Source organism: Chanos chanos, chromosome 13 (assembly GCF_902362185.1).
Source record: "Chanos chanos chromosome 13, fChaCha1.1, whole genome shotgun sequence".
NCBI lineage: Eukaryota > Metazoa > Chordata > Actinopteri > Gonorynchiformes > Chanidae > Chanos > Chanos chanos.
This window is the reverse complement of record NC_044507.1, coordinates 14,201,396-14,223,253: the sequence shown is the minus strand read 5'-3', so window position 1 is coordinate 14,223,253 and position 21,858 is coordinate 14,201,396. Positions and strand designations below refer to the sequence as shown.

General features: G+C 41.8%; 2 protein-coding genes across 2 annotated transcripts; one reads left to right on the top strand and one right to left on the bottom strand.

Moving 5' to 3' along the window:
- Window positions 1-9,499: 9,499 nt before the first annotated feature.
- LOC115826230 (protein FAM104A) lies at window positions 9,500-10,769 on the bottom strand. Its single transcript, XM_030789967.1, has 3 exons — window positions 10,573-10,769; window positions 10,262-10,376; window positions 9,500-9,957 (listed from the first exon to the last, which is right to left on the bottom strand). The coding sequence occupies exons 1-3, from the start codon at window positions 10,587-10,589 to the stop codon at window positions 9,706-9,708; spliced, it is 384 nt and encodes a 127-aa protein (XP_030645827.1). The 5' UTR covers window positions 10,590-10,769; the 3' UTR covers window positions 9,500-9,705.
- A 1,537-nt stretch (window positions 10,770-12,306) lies between these two features.
- Window positions 12,307-21,508, top strand: hid1a (HID1 domain containing a). Its single transcript, XM_030789964.1, has 19 exons — window positions 12,307-12,383; window positions 13,421-13,570; window positions 14,241-14,411; window positions 14,964-15,086; window positions 15,717-15,823; window positions 16,127-16,243; window positions 16,351-16,558; window positions 16,687-16,743; window positions 16,853-16,993; window positions 17,084-17,174; window positions 17,419-17,570; window positions 17,704-17,782; window positions 17,981-18,145; window positions 20,005-20,232; window positions 20,313-20,464; window positions 20,646-20,732; window positions 20,831-20,922; window positions 21,108-21,266; window positions 21,445-21,508. Exons 1-19 carry the CDS (start codon window positions 12,318-12,320, stop codon window positions 21,506-21,508), a joined length of 2,409 nt encoding a protein of 802 aa, XP_030645824.1. The 5' UTR covers window positions 12,307-12,317.
- Window positions 21,509-21,858: the final 350 nt, after the last annotated feature.

Below are 21,858 nucleotides of genomic sequence, written 5' to 3'. Positions count from 1 at the left end.
CTCAAATGTATGGTTTAACCTTTTAGTCTTCTCCTTTTAAGAGTATCTACAGTCCATTAGTGCATTAGCAATGTGCAATGCATTTTAATGGAAAATAATTACGACCTTTGCAATGCTGTTTATGTACAAAAATATTCAAAATTAGAACCGTAATGTAAAATGTGTTCACATAATTACCATTACCCTACTTCTATAGATGCTTTCTTGAGGGCAACTTTGTGAATATTTCATTTGAATGTGTAACACACCATAAGATGCTTCTAAACCTGCCTGAGTGTATGTGCTCTGTGTTTTCACATTACAGTATATCTAATGTGGAGGTTATATTGGACTTCTGACTGCCGGTCTGACAGATGAGGAGCCATTAGGGCCTGTGGAAGGTGGACTGATGGAGAAACAGGAGATAGCCAGACAGCTCAGGGAAAAGAAAAAGAAACAGAGAGAGAGAGAGAGGGAGAGGGAGAAGGAGAAGGAGAGGAATGATGGAATGAGAGGGATGAGAATTAATGAGGAGAGTGAATATTGAATCAATAAAGGAGAGGAGAAATGTGATGTAGAGGAACAGGCAGTAATATGAGATGCTGTTAAGGCTACTGCCCACACCAACCAGCAAGCCCTAACCCACACTATATCATCAACTGTAACTGACTGTGTGTCTCTCTCCATCTCTCTGATATTACTATGGGGATGTGGGACTTGGTTTTCTCGTCTCACTATGCAGAGTCTGCTCAGGGCAGTCTGTAGAGTGACCATGTCAACTAAGAGTTTTGAGGGAGACTTTATAGCAGTTGTGTGTGTGTGTGTGTGTGTGTGTGTGTGTGTGTGTGTGTATATGTGTGTGTACTCCTCTCTGTGGCACCGGCATCCATCTGAGTGAGGTCGATACCTCTCTGCCTTTCATTTCAAATGTGAAGTTCACTGAAGGGAGAGACTCTGCCCTCCTCATTTATAGAAATGGCAGTGAACTGTGACTTGATGTTACTGCCGAGGCCGAGACAGTGCGGGAGTCTGAGAGGATCGTGAAATCCGGGTGATGGACAAAAGATCAGACCCAAAGACAGATCGTATGTCTGAGAGATGGAAAAAGATTTGATTTGGGCAGATATTTGCTTCTAGCAGCCATGCACAACGCAACATTGTATCTGAACATGAAGCGTGAGGGAGGGGTCATGGCTCCTTGCCATAGGCAGAATCAAACAGGCATGGAAAAATGAAGGCCACAGTCCATACTAAAGGAGACAGTGGCTGGCTCTGACTGCACCTGGGACTGCACAGATGTGTCCACAGTTCCAGCTGTGGCAGATGTGTGTGTACTCTCTCTCTCTCTCTCTCTCTCTTTGTGTGTGTGTGTGTGAGAGAGAGAGAGAGAGAGACGGACAGACAGACAGAGACAACAAAATAAATTAAATTTACTTGGAAAAAAGGAAAAAGACAAATAACGTGTCAAACAGTTGTACTTGTTCTCAGTTTATAAGTTCTTCAATTTTCAATCTATTTTTCCTCAGTAATTAATAATACAGCAATGGTAATATTGGAAACAATGACAAGAGCTATCATTATTATGATGGTTGTTCTTGTGTTAGCATTATTATAATGTCTTTGAATGAGTTCCAGTTATACATACATGACATAGCCTAAATGCACAGGTCATTGAGAGAGAGAGAGAGAGAGAGAGAGAGAGAGAGAGAGAGAGAGAGAGAGAGAGAGAGAGAGAGAGAGAGCTGTACTGCTGAGCAAAGCTTCGAGTGAAAAATGAGGTCTGAATAGCCCAGAATCACAAACCTTCATAAAGCTGGGACCAAAGGCAGGACTTGAAGGGTAATGTAAACCAAGCCGATCAATTAATACCCCCTGAGTGACGAGCGCTGTCAAAGAGAAACGTCCAGAGACTGTGAATACGTCTGTGCTCTGTGGGTCTCTGAGTGCTGTGGCATTAAGCGACAGAATCAGGGCCTGCTCGCTGTCCTAGGAAAGCACGCGATTTCTTGCGCGCGCTCATATGTGTGTGTGTGAGAGAGAGAGAGAGAGCGGGCACGACGAAAAGCTAAGGTATTGAATAAGCACATTGAAGGGAGCGCTGAGCTCTTTAAATGCCAATGAAAATAAAGAGAAGGGAATTGTAGGCACTCTCGAGCAACAGGGGAGAAAACCAACAGAGCGAGACGGAGGCAGCAAAAACTATCACCGCCAGAGGACTCGGTTTAGTAGCACTCCACTTGAATATACGATGGTTGTAAATCCTCAAGTTAATGTTCTCTGGGTCCCACGTTTTACGTATTTCTACAATGACAACGAGCGAGTTTTACTGAAGGAGCAAATGTTTATTATGGTGGCAAACTTCAATTACACTTCCTATTCTCTTACACTGGCTAATTTTAGGGTGTCACAAGCAGCGTTATGATAATGTGTAAATATTTGTTTGCCCAGAAAGTACACAGAATGTTTTGCCTTTAGTGTCTTTAGGTTGTGGCAAACTCGGTTTGTTCAGGAATCAAATTAATCTGAAAGAATGAATAAATTAAATGTATCTCCCTAAATGGTTAGTCCACATGCAGGACAATTAACAGATCCAACTCATCTCGAACGACTCTTCTGTATGTCAGATCTGAATACTGAGTAAAGCAGAATAAATTTAAAGCGTACTTAGCTGAAATTACTATAGCTCTGCAAACAGATGCACAGACTCTATAAGCCACAGCACTGTTGTGAACGAAAACAAGACTCAAGTGAAGCTGCGGAGGTGCAAAACCAGCCGTCGGGGTTTGCACCTCTAGCTAGTGTTATTTCAGATCCCGGCTTATCACCCTCTCGCAGTAATTTAGCGTATTCTGTAGAATCAGGCCTACAGGCTCTATGTAGGTCAGCACTGTAATGAGATCATCGCAGGCTTGTCAGTCACAGCAAAGTACACCGCACTCTTAAATTTGTCCGACGCTCTGCTGAGTGCTCCGGATGAAAGAGTGTGCTTTTTTCTCCGCATTGTGCTGAGACTTCTTCGTTTTTTATTATTTTCTCTCTCTCTCTCTCTCTCTCTCTCTCTCTCTCTCTCTCTCTCGTTCTCTCTCTCTCATGGGTTAGGTGATTACTCCTCCACTGCAAAATGGGACAACATGTTAGAATCTGTGCAATACACCTCTTCTGAATTCAATTTTGTGTGTCTTGCGTGTTGTCATTCTTTGCTGAAATCATAGTAATCATAGATATTGCCTAAAAGATATATATTTCTGAAACGTTTCAGTCCTCGTTGTATGAGTCTGTATGGTAAAGTATAGGCAGCTCAGTCATTGTCAAACTCTCGTTATGAGGTCCACAGAAAACATTCATTGTGAAATTCCAGCCTTGGGAACCCATAGTTTTGTCATTGTATTGACTGCTTTAATGGCATTCCTGTCTTTGCATGCCAAAGTCTTTTCTTCCTTTATCAGTGCATGCCGTGCAATAAAATGGGACATTGAACAGCAAAGAGATCTTTGGTTCACTCAAGGCCTTCTATCTTGTGTAGCTGTTGAAGGAACCTTGCTTGTCTGTGTGTGTAGGATCAAGGCCATGAGACCTGCTTCTCTTTAGCGAGAAGAGTAGGGAGCCAAAAAGCTGAGAGGATGTCAAAACAAGAGTTTCCCTTTCTGTTGAAATGAAAAGACACTTTACAGCACAGAATAATAAGAAGGAGGGCTTGTGACTGAAGATTGCATGCTCTGTGTGTATGTGTGTGTGTGTGTGTGTGTGTGTGTGTGTGTGTTGGTGTGTGTATGTGTTTGCAGTTCTTTTCACAAAAAGGTAAAACAGTGGAAAGGAATGAGGGCAGTAAATAGCAAGAGAAACTTGAGTAACTGTTAACAGACATGATAAATGTATTTAATAACTGCTACACGCTGCTTGCTTTGCCTCCATTTGAAGTTGTTTTCATTAAAACCACACTTTTATTGTAATCATAACCCCCACTCCTGTTCTCTCCCACTCCATGCTGGCAGGGACACACAGCCTTAGAAAAATAAGCAAAGTGCTGATGCTATTAACGGTTAAATCTAATGGTACGCATGTGTCTTACACACCTCATTGGAAATCCTTAAAGGACATGAAAATACATGTTGTATCCTGCAATGGTAATGTCTTTGAGTTCCTACTTGAGCCTTTTCATTTTGAACCATTTTCACCTGGACAAAGCTCCGGGACCACAGACTGTGAGTAGAGTGCGCGTATAGAGCAGGCGAGACGAGGTTTTTAAGACAAACCGCAGTGGGTTTCCATTATCAACGCCACAGGAAACTCACATGTTCAAGGTCTTCTGCATAAAAGCACTCTCTGGGACTTAGGGGATTCTCAAAGTGGAGATAACAGAAATTCAGGCGACTATTTGAAGAGAAAATGATATTCTTTTATTGTGCAACTTCTCTATCCTGCTCAGACAAGACAATCAGTGACGCTCTGAGGCCTGGCATCCATGCGGCATTAAGCCGTGATGAAGGCATGCGTTTGGGGCCTATGTTTTATTAATTTGGAGATGAGCTCAGCTATTGATGGTGTTGGCAGCCCATGGGTTCAATTAGGATAATATGGGGAGTGGAAAGGATTATGGGCAGCTATTTAAGAGAGAGCATATCTCTTCCTGACAGTTATGGTCCAAATGCAACAAATTGCACCTCTGCGGCAGCTGATATGAAGCACTGATGAGAGAGGTAGCATATGACTCCTCCTCCTCCGATGAAAGATACCAGTGACGCAGGCCATTTCTCGATGGGTCCAGATAAGTGTTAGTACCCGATTTCCATAGGACCTGCAAGAACCGCAGTAGGACCGGTCAACGTAAAACAGGAATGCGTTCAGATATTGGCTGCAGCATGCTGGTATTGTAGACGGACCATTGTGTGCCAAAGCAGGGTCCCACACAGTAAGTTTACACAGCGTCTCTGTCTGGTTGAGACTGTGAAGCCCCGCAAGAGGTAGGACTACGTTTTCGGGGACCGTCACACTTGTGTTTGCAGACTGATCGGTCATGGTTATAATGATTCATTGAAAATGAGAGAAGGATTCAAAATTCACGTAACTCAAGTAAATGAGTTGATCTAATGCGAATTTGCTGGCCGTAGTGTGGAAAATGAGTGATTGCCTTCACGTATGTGCTAGAGTTGGCTACAGTGTGACAGAGGGACGCCTACAAGGTCACGGTTCACTGGGCATTCCAGAGTGGGAGGGGGAGAAAAAGGGAAAAAAGACTAAAGCAAAAACACTTATTAAACTCTCAAGATCTAAAAACAGATCAGTCATTCCTACAAGACCATCCTTCACAAGTACAATGCAAAGCATGCGTGGCCAAAAATACTTAAGTTCTGTTTTTCTTTAGGTGAAAATGATTGAGGCCTTTCAACATTGCACTCTACGGAGGGCGTTCATTAGTGGGGAGCCTTGACCGTGGCTTTTTACACAGAAAAGAAAATAGTCGGCTGTAGATTGTCTGTGCTGCATATTGTGTGGGACTGAATGGGGTGCCCATAAAGAGCTGACAGTCAGTCCAGCACAGTGTGACACGCTGATAGAGCTACAGCTTTCCTGCCTGCAAAACACACTGACTCCCGAAGAAACTCTATAGAAAGCGCGGGGGAAAATGTTTGCTTTCTTTACTTAACCATGAGGGAGACATGGCGACAGTCTAGGCGTCTGAAATAGTATATGAAGTCCAGACTCCTCCTCCTCTCTCTGTCTCTCTCTCTTTCTTTCTTTCTTTCTTTCTCATCCTGAATCACAGGCTCTCCTGCTGGTAGTTCACTGAAGTGTCTGATCTCTAAGCTTAAGAGAGGAGGGGGGAGGTGGTTGTTTTGAAAGAGTTAAAAGAGGGAGGAGAAAGAATGAGGTGGACTTTACAGAGGGAACTGTTACATGGGTGTTACTGAGTCCTCAGAGCACTGTAATGTCCAATGAACCAGAAAACTCACATTAACTGTATGTCTTCTCCCATGTCATAATATGTTTAGAATGTCTCCCACTGTGGACCGAAAAAAAACAACAACATTAAATGATCTGTTCTGTGAAGTATCAAAGACCAAGCTCCAGATATGTTAATGTTTTTAACCTAACAGTCAACTTTATATCCAATCCTCAACAAATTAGCCCAAAAGAGCAATGCCCCCCCCCCCCCCCCCCCCCCCCCCCCCCCCCCCCACCACCACTAACCCCATCCACCCCTCTCTGTTCTTTTCTGGAGCATTCCTGTTTTCTGTGGATGAAACTCAGCTCAAGCAATAAGACTCTAATAACAAGACTGGTTGGTCATTAACTCCACTGATTGAGGGCTGGAGGGGGCCTAGAGGGCTAAGTTTATTTCCATGGTGGAGCAGAACAGATGTTGGTGTTGGCTAATGACGGAGGACCAACACTATCTGTGCCAGTATAACACCAAGCCCATGCCAGTCAACAGATGCCCAGGCAACCAACTCTGGCATAGAGAGCAGAGAATGCACAGAGTACTGTGTGTGACAAGCTGGGATTTCTCATTAACACTGTCCTTTGGTACTGGTGTCCCTGTATTCCAAGGTTTACCTGGGATTGTCAAGGATAAGCAAACCAGTGAGAATAATTTTCTTTGCAATAACACAGTCAAAAAAGTATACAAAAATGAATCTGAAAGATGATGCCTATATTATTTGAACGTTCTTGATATTTTGTCAAAATACTTCCCCTAAAAGTTTAAAATTAAACAAGACCTTTGCTTTTGTTTGACAGTACATTTTGTACAAAACACTAGTTGCAGATTAAAAATGAATGGAAAAAGCAAACAGAAATGCATTCCCAAGAAAAAAAAAAATCATCCGTCCCCTTCCACAGGAGTCAGCTGATTTACAAGCAAGCCAATTTTATACTGGTCAGACTGTACCTTTCCCAATACTTGTACTGAAATGTATTCCAGTTTTCTTCTTTTTTTTTTCCTTCTTTTTTTCAGAGAGGACAAGGACCATGAGGCCTTGAATCTAACCCAGATTTTAGTGATAGTGATGGTAAAAATAAAACAATGTATGCGCACACTCAGATACCAGAACAAGGACAGTCCTTTTAACTCTATGCTGCCTCCCTGCACAACTGGTACAAACCATTCATCATTCACACCACAAGAAACACCAGAGTGTGCACACCTTCCAGCAACGTCTAAAGATACCATACGAGCGCTCACACTGCATGGCAGAATGTGTGTGTGTTCACAGGATGACACTGATTGATGATAACTTCATAAGGCTATTTTGATTGCATTTATCGCAACTCAGGTGTGATATGGACAAAGGCTTATGCTTAGTATTCAAGAAAAACTCAAAATATTTCACCATTGGAAATGATCCCTCTGAATGAATTCTCCAAAGTGATGTGTATAGGGGCTTCCCTTCTGGCCTATTGTGAATCTGCTGCCATCTGTTGATGGTTGTATGAAGCTGCACATATTGATAAAAAATGAAATGTTATTCACAACCTCAAGTGAACAATTATGTCATGAGTGTACCTATTCATATGAAAATCTGCCTCTTTCAAACATCGTTACATCACTCTCTTTTGTTCATTGTCTTTTTTAAATTTCATTTGCACTTAGTGTCCTTTTTTAACACTGGCATCATTGTGATATTACAGTGTGACTGGTGTCTCAAGACCTGACAGGGGTCACCATGGTCACCATTACCTATAGACAGACAGCCATACAGATTCTCTGAGTACCCTCCAACATGTTTTTCCAGTGGCTATTCCATATCTTTCCCAGACTTGCAAATCACATCGCTGTTTATCAGCATAGATTCTTTCAATCAGACTTATTCCATAAAACTGTCCTGCTCCATGAACGAAGTTCATTATGTTTTGAATTTAATTACTTTTCATATTACTGACCCAAGCTTCTAAACAGGACCCTTAGTCGCGTGTTTAAACTCATAAGTGTCTAACCAGAAAGGCCTGAAACCAAATGGAATGCAATCTTGTTTTCTAAAATAAACTTTATCTTGTGGATAGCATGTCCCTTGAGGTAATCTTTTAGACAAGAGGACTGAAATCTTTTAATGACATAATTTGTTTTGTTTGTGCCAGTTGTAAAGAGACCTATTGTTGTAGTGGGTAACTGTCTTATTGTCAGAGTTAAATTAAATGATGGCAAATGCCAGATTGAAAAGTAGTATATTGCATTTAGCTAATGCACAAGTAAAGAACCAAACTTCTGAGCTCAATTTATTGTCTACTTTATAAGACTTTGTGGTTATGTATGTCTGTTCAATGACCTCAAAAGTCACTGTGCGCACATGCTTTTAAGCCAACTAAAAACATCAATACTTATTGAACAGGCAACCTTTTAAAGGTACGAGGGATTACATCTGCAAAAATCTGCAAAAACACTGGGATTTCAAAACCTTCAAAAATGGGGGGGGGGGGGGGGGGGGGGGTCTTTTTTCAGAGAAATGATATCTTTGTTAGCATGTTAATCCTCCACTCTTGTGTCATTATAGATGCATCTGTCATGCCTGTCCACCTATGGGGAGGCCTGAGCATTCTAAAGGATTCAGTAATGAGCACACACAGTGGAGTGGAGGGGCTTATGGGAGGAGCATTAATATGTGTAATCTGTTACACCTCGCAAGTGACAAGACAAAGACGTGTAGCGCTCTAATTAAGGCAACCTTTTCTTACTCCTCCCTCACACACAGGTCATACCTCATTAATGTGCTGCCCAGTGTATGAGGAGTAATTCATCATGCTCACACGACTCTGCTTTAAAAAGGATTTCCTTTCTTTCATGTTTTTTCAGCTACTTGTACAATTTTGGGGGCCCACAGACTACAGCAATCGACTGAGGTTTTCAAGAGATGAAAGGTATAAATATCTATCGGACTGAAACATTTCTGTGAGAATTTATACATTGAATAAAGCAGGGGACAAAAAAGGTGCTTAATAACATCTATCTTTATTTTAAAATGTAGGTGACTTAAATGTAAAATGTAATGCAAATCTGTCGATACAAAAACAGCATCATAAAAATAATCGACATCTTTAAAATGCATCTGAATTCAAAACATCACACCAAACACATTTCCACAGTGGGCCAGCAGTAGCCACGGCACCAGTTATGGAGCCAGCGTCAGGGAGGGGATCACTGGACAGTAGTCTGTGCCCCTGGTGATCACTTTACACAAAGCTCATCAGTATTTTCTGAGGTTTGTGCTGTTGGATTGTTGTTTATGTCCTACATGGATCTGAGGTTTGATTAATAACCCTCTTGTTCCTCTCACTCACAAGTGCATTGCAAAATTTCTGTTTTCTCTACATTAGATTTTGACAACAAAACAAAAAATATATATTCCAAGTGCAGATCCATGTAAGTCTTTCACAATGAAGCTCTCATTTTTAGTGAAAACCAATCTGTTACAAAAAGTTTACACAGTGAATGTCACAAGATGTTGCATTATCGTTAAGCTGTTATTGCTTACAACACGAACACTTCTGTGCTCTGATTAGTCAGCAAGTATACAGTACCAAGAATATTTTTCTTTCTCCAAAAAACACACCAGTATGATGAGAGCTCTAAAATGCAAAGAAAACTAGATAGTGAGGGACAGAGTTGAATGAAAATGAAATCAATGAAGTCTTTGACCTCTGACCCTGTCTTCTGAGGAATGGTAAGGGACCTTTAGCAGGCCGATGGTAATATCATTTCATGCCCAATCGAGGCAAACAGGTCTGGGTAGATCACCTGTCTCTGGATTGGCCCCTGCTTTGCAAGCTGTGGAAGTGGGCTTCTCTCAGGACCCGGTTGATTTGGTGGTAGGAGACGAGGCTCATTGGACCTGACTGCTCCGTGGACTGGGTCGTGTTAAGAGGACTGCAGGGGCTATGGGCATTGAGGGCCCCCATGTTATCTACGGCACACTGACTGCTGCTGTTGCTCCCTCCTGCAACATGCTCAGGACTACTGATCCCACTGCTGTCACTGCTGGAAGACTGGAGAAGTGGACAATAATACTGAATAACAGAACAACCAATTCAGCCTCTTTATGCATCAGTCTGATATTACAAATTGACTGGTATTAAAACAGTTACAAATTGAGACACAAGTAAGTTTTACATCAGAACACACTTTTGGGCTAATAAAATATGTGTGCTGAAGATCCATCACGATCCGTAATAATTTACATAAAGTATTACTGAACATCTCATAACCCCACGACATTATGACAACATATCAAAGCAGAGACACTACTAAAACTGCAGTGTGAAAACACTGTTCTCCTTCATAAATTCTTACCTCGGAATCCCACGCATCTCGGCCTACCTCTGAAGGCAGGTGACCAGTGCTTGATCTTTTGGCTCGCGGCATCAGCTGCCCATCCTCTTCATCGCCTTGACAGCGTTGACGTTTTCTGTAAGGGGTTACACACGCAAATGTATATGTTGTGACATCTGGAATGTGGCTATTCGTTTGACAGCGAATTAACAGATCTATTTGTACAATTCCATAAACTTCGTTTTAGTTGCAACGATTATGCGTCAAGGTGAACGAACAGAAAGCTCCAACATTCGCCAAGAGAAATGCAATCAAATGAACAAATGACTCACCTGTTTTCGGTTAGCATCTCTGCACGGTTGATTTGTCAAAGTGCTGTGACAAAGAAAACTATTATCTAGTACACAGATTTATTTCAGGGCGATCACCCTCGGGAATCTTATTGTGTGCTCCAAATCTTTCTTCCGAACTAGCACAGGTCTTTTTTGATAATAATTTGTTGACCGGCAGCATTAAACTAGCTACTGCTGACGCCTGGACATGGCCAAAGAAAATGAACCTCCCTTAGCTTAACAAATGGACCAAACTTACTATGTACTGTTATCAGAGAACAAAAATTAACCAGGCACGTGGACTGATCAAGCCAACTGAATCGTTCACCTCAGGAAAACCGACTACTTAAACGCAGAAAAGCTAACACTTCAATCCACCGACACAGCTTTCCAGGAAACTAGCCAAGCTTAGCTCTGTACTCTCATAATTCTGTTAGCTCCACTGGCTAACGGAACACCAAGTTAGCCAGCTTACTATCTTCCTAAGTATTATACAGTCAACGAAACTACCGTTAACGCAGGTAATACTCCATAAACTTTGTATAATCAGTCTCCCAACTGCTTCATTAATCCCCACTCGCTCTAAAATTACGTTATAAAATTCGCCGGTATTCTAGACCAAGTGGGAGTATATCTCAGCAGCTAGTTAGCTTTTGCTCAAAGTACTATTTACATACTACAACGCATGCGCTGTCACAAGCGTGAGTCTTAAAAGGGGCAACCAGATTGGCTGTAAAGAATAGCGTCACGGTCTAAAACCCCCAGTGTTTCCGGTGTGCATTGCATGGTTTGAACCAGATTTTGTGTGTGTGTGTGTGTTTTTTTGTGTGGTGGGAGAGAGAGAGAGAGAGACTCCTCCTTTGCTATTTGTATTGTATTCCTTAATGATTTCGGAGGGCAGCTCACATATTTGTGACTCTTCTTGGTGTCTTCTAAAATTAACTGTAAATGAACAGCACTGGATCATTTGCATTATGCAGAGTTGCATTTCATGACAAAGTAAGTCCTGAAGCCTTTTCCAGCTTGATCCTTACAGGTTCATCATCATCATTATTTCAGTCCTCTACCCCAAACAAATTTTAATTCAGTTGTCTTTGTTTATTTAACCAGGAAACAAGCAAACTACACTGATTTTAGTCGGTGAATAAAAGTGAAGGGAGTCAGATAAATGAAAGCAAGTACTGCTATTTCAAATATAACTTATGTCTTTTCGAGAAAGCAAGAGTCTGTCCTTTCCATGGTTTCCCTCAGGATGTCACTGTTACGCTGTATAGACTTATTAGTAGCCCTATTAATTACAGGCCTATTAAGACCCTCTATCAATACCCCTTTTGATATATTTTGCAGTACATGTTATTCAGTCAAAACTAATTGCTGATAAGGGACAATCAAAACTGTCAGAATTATAACAGTACATAATAGACATAGATGTTCATAAAAAGCTCAACTTCAGTAACCATAAGTGTATTTGTTATACCTAACCGTCAGAGGCAATTTTTACAACAATAGGCTCTACCTGCTTTATCGAACTGCAAGTGTCTAATACGGTGTAAATTTGAATATATTCTACTTAGTATTATACATATTGTCTTTTACCAAATACCATTTGCGCCAGGAACCCGGAAGTTTCTGGCAGTACACCATCATCCACCGCCTCCGCAAATGACACAACCGAGGGAGGAGGTGAAGAGGGATTAGATGGGATTCATGGCAGTGGCGACGTATCACAGGAGAAAAAAATAAGAATGGGCAATACGGACTCCAAACTGAATTTTAGGAAAGCCGTCATACAGCTTACAACCAAAACACAGGTAGAGGTTATTTAAAATATCCTTTTTCATTTAACGTTTCCTTTTTTATGGGCTTCAGATGCAGACAAGCTGCGACGACGGAAAAAGCGAATCAGATGGTGCAGCAACATCAAGGATGAGATGAGATGCAGTGAGCGCATGACTCACAAATTAAATTTCAAAGAAATGGTTTTTATCTCATTTATTAATTGTTTTGAAGATTTACGTAATATACATGCTTAAACACTGACAGGTGTGCGTTCTGCATTTGAGGTGTTGTCATTGGTTGATTTGTTTTGATTCTGTTTGTGTTGGCTTTATGAAGAGCGACATCTCTTACAGATGGGTTTCTGATCATTGTAATTTATTGACAAAACACGAATGATAATTCGTGTGACCGATTTGTCTCGTATTTCATGTCTTAAAGTGCATAAGTAATTTCATTAATAATTCTGCTCTGCTTGAAATTCGACTGACTTGAAATTATGCTGTCCTTTTACCCCACAACCGCGTTATGGAAAGATGTTAGTTATACATGCTCATTTGTCAACGCAACATGACGAATTATCAGCTCAATTTCAAACCACCGAAGCTACATGCGTGCTAATAAAAATCGCTATTCTGGGATAAACAAAAATAACATTAAAGCCAAGCGGCACAGATTTTAGCATGTCCCACATGGGCTGATGACGCATATTCGATCATTCGCCGTCTCCAAGAGCGACAGGTGTTCGTGGTGGCCTGGTGTGAGCGCGTCGTCCAATGTAATTATACCCCCTTTTGTAAATAAGTATGCTCCAGTACTAGAATACGTTGCATCTTTCTGACTTGAAATTTTTAGTGCAATGTATTTGTTGTTTTCAGTCATTAGTAGTAAGACGCGTCGTGTTTATTTTCAGTTGCCCCGTGAAAGTGAGAGAAATGAACTGTCAGTGCTATGACGCATTTGCACTCTTGAATTTACCGGTGTCTTGGATACAGAAGACCCATGGTCTCTGTGGGGAATGTTTGCACAAGGTCTCTGCAAAACGTAGTTCAGCCATTGCTCTCTCACACAGCCTGTGGAGGCCACAGACGATGCTTTCTGGGACCAGTTCTGGGCAGATACAGCCACAACAGTACAGGATGTTTTTGCCCTTGTGCCAGCAGCGGAAATACGTGCAGTACGAGAGGAGTCCCCTTCCAATCTTGCAACCCTCTGTTACAAGGTATTACTCACAACTTCACCTAAATCTTGAGTTAATCAATTTTGACATTTCACAAGCCTGCCAGTATTAAGCCCCACATCAGCATATCACTGGTTACAGATAAACACAGAGTACAGGAGATCTGGAAGTATGAGTTGAAATTGCTTCAACATTATCAGTAAACTTGGTTCTTCTCATATGAGTCATATAGAGATTACTTTGGTCAGTCGAAACCCAGAGTATACTGTTAAAATGAGCAGGAAAGAGGCAGGGTCCTTTCCCCTTCCTGCCTCCAGTTCTCCACTTCCTTTACAAACCTCCTATCAGAAAGGAAAACAAATTAATGTAATGTCGTCAGTGCTGAGACTAATATGATATTGAAGAGAAGAACAAAACAGAGCCCAGAGCTTTTGCTGAGGCGTACCATCTGTGACATCTTTCAAGCTGTGCGGTGCCAATTTACCTAGTGCACTTAATGTATTTGTTTAAGGATGGGGTCTCTGGTTTAGCATTCCTCTATTTTTAAAAGGCTTGTGAAATCCTGTTTTATCTCTCTAATGTTTCACCTCTTGACATTATGCAGCACCCTGTAAAATAGAATGAGGGTGTGTGTGTGTATGTGTGTGTGTGTGTGTGTGTGTGTGTGTGGGTTGAGAATGTATGTATTTGATAATGCATGGCTGTTCCTCAGGCTGTGGAGAAGCTGGTCCAGGGAGCAGAATCTGGCTGTCCCTCTGAAAGGGAGAAGCAGATTGTCTTGAACTGCACCCGTATGCTCACCCGTATCCTGCCCTACATCTTTGAGGACCAGGACTGGAGAGGGTTCTTCTGGTCCACTGTACCAGGAGCTGGAAGAGCAGGGGTAGGAGGATTGCAGTGTCTTTTTTTGGGTGGAGATACAGAACAGAGTAGAACTAGCCTGTGTTATGACAAATCAAGCTTCAGTAATGGGAAGCTTTGCCTCAGTCTTCCACATGAAATAATAAGTTGGTTGTTTTGCAGCCTGAATTTGACAGTTACATTCTAGCACTGCACAGGATACACTAAAGTGTGGGAGGAAAAGTCAAGGGCTTGCATTAAATAACCTCAGTCAAACTACAGCTCAGCACGTCTCCATATTCGTGTCCATGGAGGTTTTAACTGAGAGGTGTAACAGCTCAGTGGTCTAAAACAATAGTTTCCTCATTCCAGTCTAAGGCGTAATTTTTCCATTGTGACCGCAAAACAGAGGCAAATCATTATTTAAGATGAATACGTCATATAAACTTGATGTGTTCTGGCGGTAGATACAAACATTCAACGGGAACCACAGTTGATTTTCTCATGTCCAGTTCATGTTGCTGGCGCGGACTTACTGGGAGCAGTTTTTGTTTGCTGAGTTTGTTTTCTCTCTCTCACTCTGTCTACCTGATAGATGGATGAGATGGATGATGATGACGATGGAGCACGACCGCTTGCAGAGTCTCTACTGCTGGCTATAGCAGATCTACTCTTTTGCCCTGACTTCACCGTGCAGAGTCACAAGAGAGGAGGCCCAGTGAGTCTTCATTACTGCAAGTCTATACTGAAACTGTCTGTTCCTGGTGTCTCCTGTCTCAGTCATGTACATTACCCCATATGTAATCATTATTTGCTGCTGCATCTTTCTCTCTCTCTCTCTCTCTCTCTCTCTCTCTCTGTGTATAAAGGTCAAAACAAAACCTTTTCCTTGTTCCTGCTGTGTTACACTAACCTGTCCTGTTAGTCAGTTCTAGAACCAGAGTAGATGTGGACTAGCCTGTCCCTCTGCTGGCTGACATAGAATGTGTGTTTCTTTGTGGAATGCTCTGTCGACATTTCTAAAGCTTGGAAGTGCATTTTTCTTTTTACTTCCTCCTCGTTTCTATTTTGAGAGATGGTGTAAAAGTTGTTTGATGACAGGGTGCAGACACAATGGTGAATCATTCCTTTTGGCAAAAAAAAAAACCCATCACGTTATGACACAGTTTGATGTACATATAGTAAAATCATATGAGGCATGCTGAATTTAAAATAAATGTTATATTTGGGACTGTATCATTCCTAAGTCACCATGAGGAAAATCACAGTAAAATACAAATTTTGAGAGTGATTTTGTTCCTCACTCTCTCTGACCGCCGAGAATAATATCACATGCTTTAATGTACAGGACTCTGTGGAGGACATGCAGACTTTAGATAGCTGTGAGTACATCTGGGAGGCTGGGGTGGGCTTTGCCCAGTCCCCCCCACTCAACTACATCCATGACCTCAACAGGTTAGTGAGTGGGTGGCTCTTTGCTGATCCAGTGTTTGTTGACTGTTGTCTGTTATTGTTGCTTTGACTTTCTATGTATTTTACATATGCTTATCTATTCAGTTGTTTGTGTGAGGTTTTAGCCTGTATATATTTCACCTCATTTGTTTTGCAGTATATGTGTATATTCTTCTATTATTATATCATTGCGATTGTGTTGTCTGTTGTTCCTATATTTGTGTTTGTAATTGCTTGTGGTTAAGTGTTTTGAGAGGCTTAGCTGTCTGTTGTTGATTGAGCCTGGTCTCTTTGGAATTTGTACAGAACTGAGCTTTTGAGGCTGCTTTTAACGTGTTTCTCTGAGGCTATGTACCTGCCTCCATCCTCTGATAACACGATCCTCAACCCATGGGTGACCTTCTTTTGCTCCACAGAGAACAGGTGAGGAAAGCCACACATAAACACACATGCATGTACGCATTTACACACAAGTGTATGTATATGTCTCTATACAGTGTAAATGTTAACTTTTTGCACTGTGTCCTCAGGCATGCCCTACCCCTGTTTACTTCACTGCTTAATGTAGTGTGTGCATATGACCCTGTGGGGTACGGTATCCCCTACAACCACCTGCTCTTCTCCGACTACCGGGAGCAGCTGGTGGAGCAGGCTGTGCAAATCCTCATAGTCACCCTGGAGCATGAGGGTGGCCCACCCCATCGCGCTCCATCTCCTGCCAGCATTGACGAACAGGATGTAAGAGAATGCACCCCCCCCCCTATAATCACCACTGAGAATCATGAATTATGTGGAGGTTAATCACAATGATTTATTAAGTTGCTTATTTTAGGTTTTTGTGGGGTTTATTTTTTTCCTTTTTTCAGTCTGCTGGCCCAGATAACCTGTTTGTGAACTACCTGTCTAGAATCCACAGGGAAGAGGTAAGGGTCTAAAACAACCTAGTAGTTTTGAGTTTATGAATGAGTAATCCATCAATCATTTGTTTGGTGAGTAATCTTTTTATATGTCGGTTATTCTTGACCTTTTCAGGATTATGACTTTGTGCTTAAAGGCCTTGCTCGGCTACTGACAAACCCTCTTACTCAAACATACCTGCCCAACTCCACCAAAAAGATCCAATTCCACCAAGAACTGCTCGTACTCTTTTGGAAACTCTGTGACTTTAACAAAGTAAGTGATTAGAACCTTTCATTTTAGTCCAAGGTAACATTACATCTCACTGTTGGATCATCAACTCCTTTCTGTCTCCTTCCAATTCAGAAATTCCTGTTCTTTGTGCTGAAGAGCAGTGATGTGTTGGACATTTTGGTGCCTATCCTCTACTACCTGAATGACGCCAGGGCAGATCAGTGTGAGTGGACGCAGAATTTGGGCTAATGTCAAGGGGAGTTCTTGATTGTGTGCATATATGTAATCTACACGGTCAATTTTCGGCTCTTAACGTACTGAGTACGCATTAACTACTTGTCCTCCTACTGCTCTCCTACTGTGTATACATGCAGTTGAGTGTGCAGACGTGTGGGGGTGTGTGTGTGTATTTTACTTATCTACATCTTAAGTGTCTGTGAATCACTCCCTGTTGTAATTTATTGTAGCCCGCGTGGGCCTCATGCATATTGGTGTCTTCATCCTGCTGCTGCTGAGTGGGGAGAGAAACTTTGGCGTGCGTTTAAATAAGCCCTACTCCATACATGTCCCCATGGATATCCCAGTGTTCACAGGCACCCACGCTGACCTGCTCATCATAGTAAGCCTACGTCTCTGGTGCTTTTCACAAAGTTGAAGTTGTCGTTGAAACAGGTTTCATCATGAGTTAGCGTTTGTATGCCAACGTGTGTCCTTTCCTGGGAGTCCAGTGTAAATTTCTTTTGTACCTTCAGGTTTTCCACAAAATTATCACTAGTGGACACCAACGTTTACAGCCACTCTACGACTGCCTGCTCACCATTGTAGTGAATGGTGAGTACCACAGACTGTCATTTAACAACTGATATTTGTACATTATAAAATTCATTGGTCTGCTGTATTACAGTGCCAGAGAGAAAGTGTACCTATAGGTATACAGAATCATTTGAGTTTTTCTAGGGTTGTGGCTGGTTTTAAAGATGTCTAAGAGATGCATATAAATTAAGTTCTGTCTCTGCTTTGATCCTGTAGTGTCTCCTTACCTGAAGAGTCTGTCCATGGTGGCAGCTAATAAACTCCTGCACCTTCTGGAGGCCTTCTCCACAAACTGGTTCCTCTTCTCTGCCTCCCAGAACCACCATCTTGTCTTCTTCCTGCTGGAGACCTTCAACAATATCATTCAGTACCAGTTTGATGGTAAAATCCTTGTTTTCTGTCCTTCAGACTGTTTATTATTTTGGATGAAGTGATCCTAATCTTATCAATTAATTACAAATGAACCAATGATAATTATTTACTTAAATAATTAGAGACACCAGTCAATTGAAATGGACAGATTACATCAATAGTAGCTCAAATAAAATTTAGGAATAAGTAGGATCTGAAGGAGCTTGTGTAGTCTTGAAAGGTGGTACAGCTCAGTTGTGACAAGAGAAACAAGCAGGATAGAATATAATTAAGTTTAATACTAATGATCAAATAAAGAAGACAGTGTAATACAAACTAAGGAAACTGAGGAAGCAGGATACGTGTGATGATGAGACAGGCTGTATATAGTAAAGACAAACATGATTAAATGTGGGAACGGTAAGAGCTGTATTAATTCAGGCAAAGTGCAAACTGCTCCGTTAAACTACCAGGCATAGTCAGAATGGTACCATGCAAAGAGGAAAAGAAGAATCTTAGTCGTAAAACAGGCCTATTAGTCATGACTGTCCAGCGAGTTTATTCTAACTACAGTAGTGACGTTATCAGAGAAGGTAACTAATTATCATGCCAAATGCTGTGGAGAACACTGATTGGCTAGGCTTACACTTGGCTGATGATGGATGGGACTCACTCTTTGAGGTTAGGGGGACAGATGAATGAATAGGGTCTGTTTGAAATCTACAGACTCAGAGGTTGCAGGTGAAGTGGCTCTGTGACAGGAATTTCTAGGACTAGACAATAACAGTGGGCTTGGCTTCGGTGTAGTTTTGGAGTTTTGTAATATGCAAAGCCTTTGGTGCCTTCGAGCAGTTGGAGAGGACCCCAATACTGACTCCTCGTATAGTTGTTCGGGAAACACGGCACCAGGTTCGGTAACCACAATTCCTTGAACGTACAGTAGAAGCTTCCATTCTTGTACTTTTTTCCCGGTACAATGGGGGAATATTACGTAAGGAAAGAAAACTGTTCTAGCACTGATGATAGGCTGTTAAAGTTGCAAGGTGAGAGGTGTCACAGTTTTTCTCAGTGTCCTCTTGAACTTAGGACAGTGTGAAATGGCAAGATTATTCACAAAGCATAACGGTTCCTCATTGGAGAGTTAAACTTCAGAGGACCTGTTTCATTAGTAATTTAGTCATTTTATTTGCTGTTTTGTTCATTTAGCAGATGCCTTTGTCCACAACAATATATAGTATAAAAATCAACAGTATTTTGATCAGGGATTTCATGAATTCGGAAAAACTTTGGATAGGTGAATTTTCAGTGATCAGCAGAAGAAAGGAAATTGCGGAAAAATTAGAAAAAGTGAATTTAGCAATCAATAAAAAACAAAGCAGTCTAGGCTTGGTTCAAGGCATGGACTTACAGTGATAATTACAGTGATTTTCATATCATGATCAGCACTGCAAAAGAACAAAGGTCCAGAGTGAAATTAAATTTGACTTTACAGTTCCATATGCAGTGTGGAATTTTCTTGAGTAACATGATTTGAATGAGACATAAGTACAGTCTCTGCGTCTTTGCCTCCACCATCCAGGTTTTTGATATTGATCCAGCATTAACACACTGTAGGTGTCAATTCTTTTGTTAAGGAAAATGGAACTTATCAGCACAGGGTTGCTTTGATCAGTCAGCAGCTGCCATTAGGGTCTGTCTTGCCTCTTGTGATAAATGGCATGTCTGGTACAATCAGATGTAGATTTATAGCTCTCCTGTGGTGTGGGCAATTTAACTGTGGACATCTGGTCACTACACTTTCTAGTTTCCATACTATGACTCTTTTCCACATGCTTTTATTGCATATGTATATTTATTCTTCTTTGTTCTTTTGTTCACTCCGTTCCCAGGCAACTGCAACCTGGTGTATGCCATCATTCGCAAACGCAATGTGTTTCACCAGCTTGCCAACCTGCCCACAGACCACACGTCCATACAAAAGGCTCTACAAAGAAAGAAGAAGTCACCGGATGCCATCTCTCGCACCAGCTCTCAGGAGACTGTTTCTATGGAAGGTTCTCGGCCAGCCTTGCCTGCAGAACCAGGCACACTCAAGGCCAGCTTAGTGGCCATGCCAGGTATGTCTCCCACCTGTTAGTTTATGTTGTAGTTTAAATGGCTCCCACTCACTCACCCACTTTGGTTGGTCTCTCTCTAGGAATTGACAAACTGACAGAAAAATCCCAGGTGTCAGAGGACGGGACAATGGTTACCGTACCACAGACAGACTCACCACTTACTCCTGTGTTAGAACACAGTAGTATGGGAGGAGCAAGCGATACAGAGTCCAACTCTGGGAGAGATAATGAGGTAAGGCAAGCAGAGAATCTCCCATTAGCCAGTTTGTGTAAGCTTTTTAGCTTTTAAGTGCAATTTTTGCTTAGGAAGATCAGCAGTAATTCAGTGCCATCATGTGATGTTTACACAGTTGTTACCTAATGCTTCTTTGTGTGTCTATTCATTTTAGCAGAATATTTCTCTCTTTGAACAGGATGTGTTCTACACGGAGGCAGAGATGGAGAGAAGGCGTCTGTCCAGCACATCATCTGTGACATACTGGAACCCCACACCAGAATGGGTGAGTAGCTGTTGTGTAGCCAACCCAAACTTGAACAGTTTCAGCCCAGTGGTCTATACAGTATGGATCTGATGTCCACTGTCTCTTCTCTCATGAAGGTTCTCTCTTGGAAGAGCAAACTCCCTCTGCAGACCATAATGCGCCTCCTACAGGTGCTGGTCCCACAGGTTGAGAAGATCTGCATTGACAAGTAAGACAACATTGATCTTTCTTTCTTTCTTTCTTTCTTTCTTTCTTTCTTTCTTTCTTTCTTTCTTTCTTTCTTTCTTTCTTTCTTTCTTTCTTTCTGCCTTTCTTTCTGTCTGTCCCTTTATGTCTGTTTGTCTCTGAGTGTCTCTGTCTTTAAGTCTTATGTCAGTATTTGTGTTTCTCAAGGGGACTGACAGATGAATCAGAGATACTCAAGTTCCTGCAGCATGGCACACTAGTGGGTTTGCTGCCTGTGCCACACCCAATCCTCATCAGAAAGTACCAGGCCAATGCAGGCACTGCCATGTGGTTCCGCACGTATATGTGGGGAGTGGTCTATCTGCGGTGAGTGCATCTTTGACTTGCAATCTAGCATGGGAGTGCTTATTCAAATTTAGTTCCTTACCAATCTTAGCATCTATTAAAATCATAGTTGTTTATTGTAGTGTACAAATAATTCTGTTTTTGGTGGCATTAAAAGTGAATGTGCATGGACTAAGTGAGGTTTGTTGTTTTGCAATAGAAATGTGGACCCTCCAATCTGGTATGATACGGATGTGCGTCTGTTCGAGATCCAGAGGATGTAGGCAAAAGGTCAAGTGTTCCTCTATGGACTGAAAAAGAGAGTGGGTGGTACCTCTGTCCTTAACTCCTCCCACTCTGGCACCCATACAGTCATCAGTCCTCAGCCTGTCTCATCATCATATTTATCCTGCTTCCTCAATTTCCTTAGTTTGTAGAGGTACGATGGGAAATGTAGTGTAGAGTGTTAAATTTCACATGCCGGAGACCTGGATACTGTTTCTGCGGCCATGACATCACATGGCCTGGCACTAATGGACCACTTGATGAAGCTGGTTTGTATATGCCAGATTAAGCTAGCTATAAATCAGTCTTACAACTCTTAGATAGCTGGACGACAGAATGTCCTATAGCT

Coding starts and splice junctions, on each gene's coding strand:
- LOC115826230 (XM_030789967.1), bottom strand. Junction 9,958..10,261: donor GAGATGCGTGGGATTCCGAG/GTAAGAATTTAT, acceptor CCACTTCTCCAG/TCTTCCAGCAGTGACAGCAG.
- hid1a (XM_030789964.1), top strand. CDS start 12,318: ATGGGCAATACGGACTCCAAACTGAATTTTAGGAAAGCCGTCATACAG. Junction 16,994..17,083: donor AACTCTGTGACTTTAACAAA/GTAAGTGATTAG, acceptor CTTCCAATTCAG/AAATTCCTGTTCTTTGTGCT. Junction 17,571..17,703: donor ACGCTGACCTGCTCATCATA/GTAAGCCTACGT, acceptor TTGTACCTTCAG/GTTTTCCACAAAATTATCAC.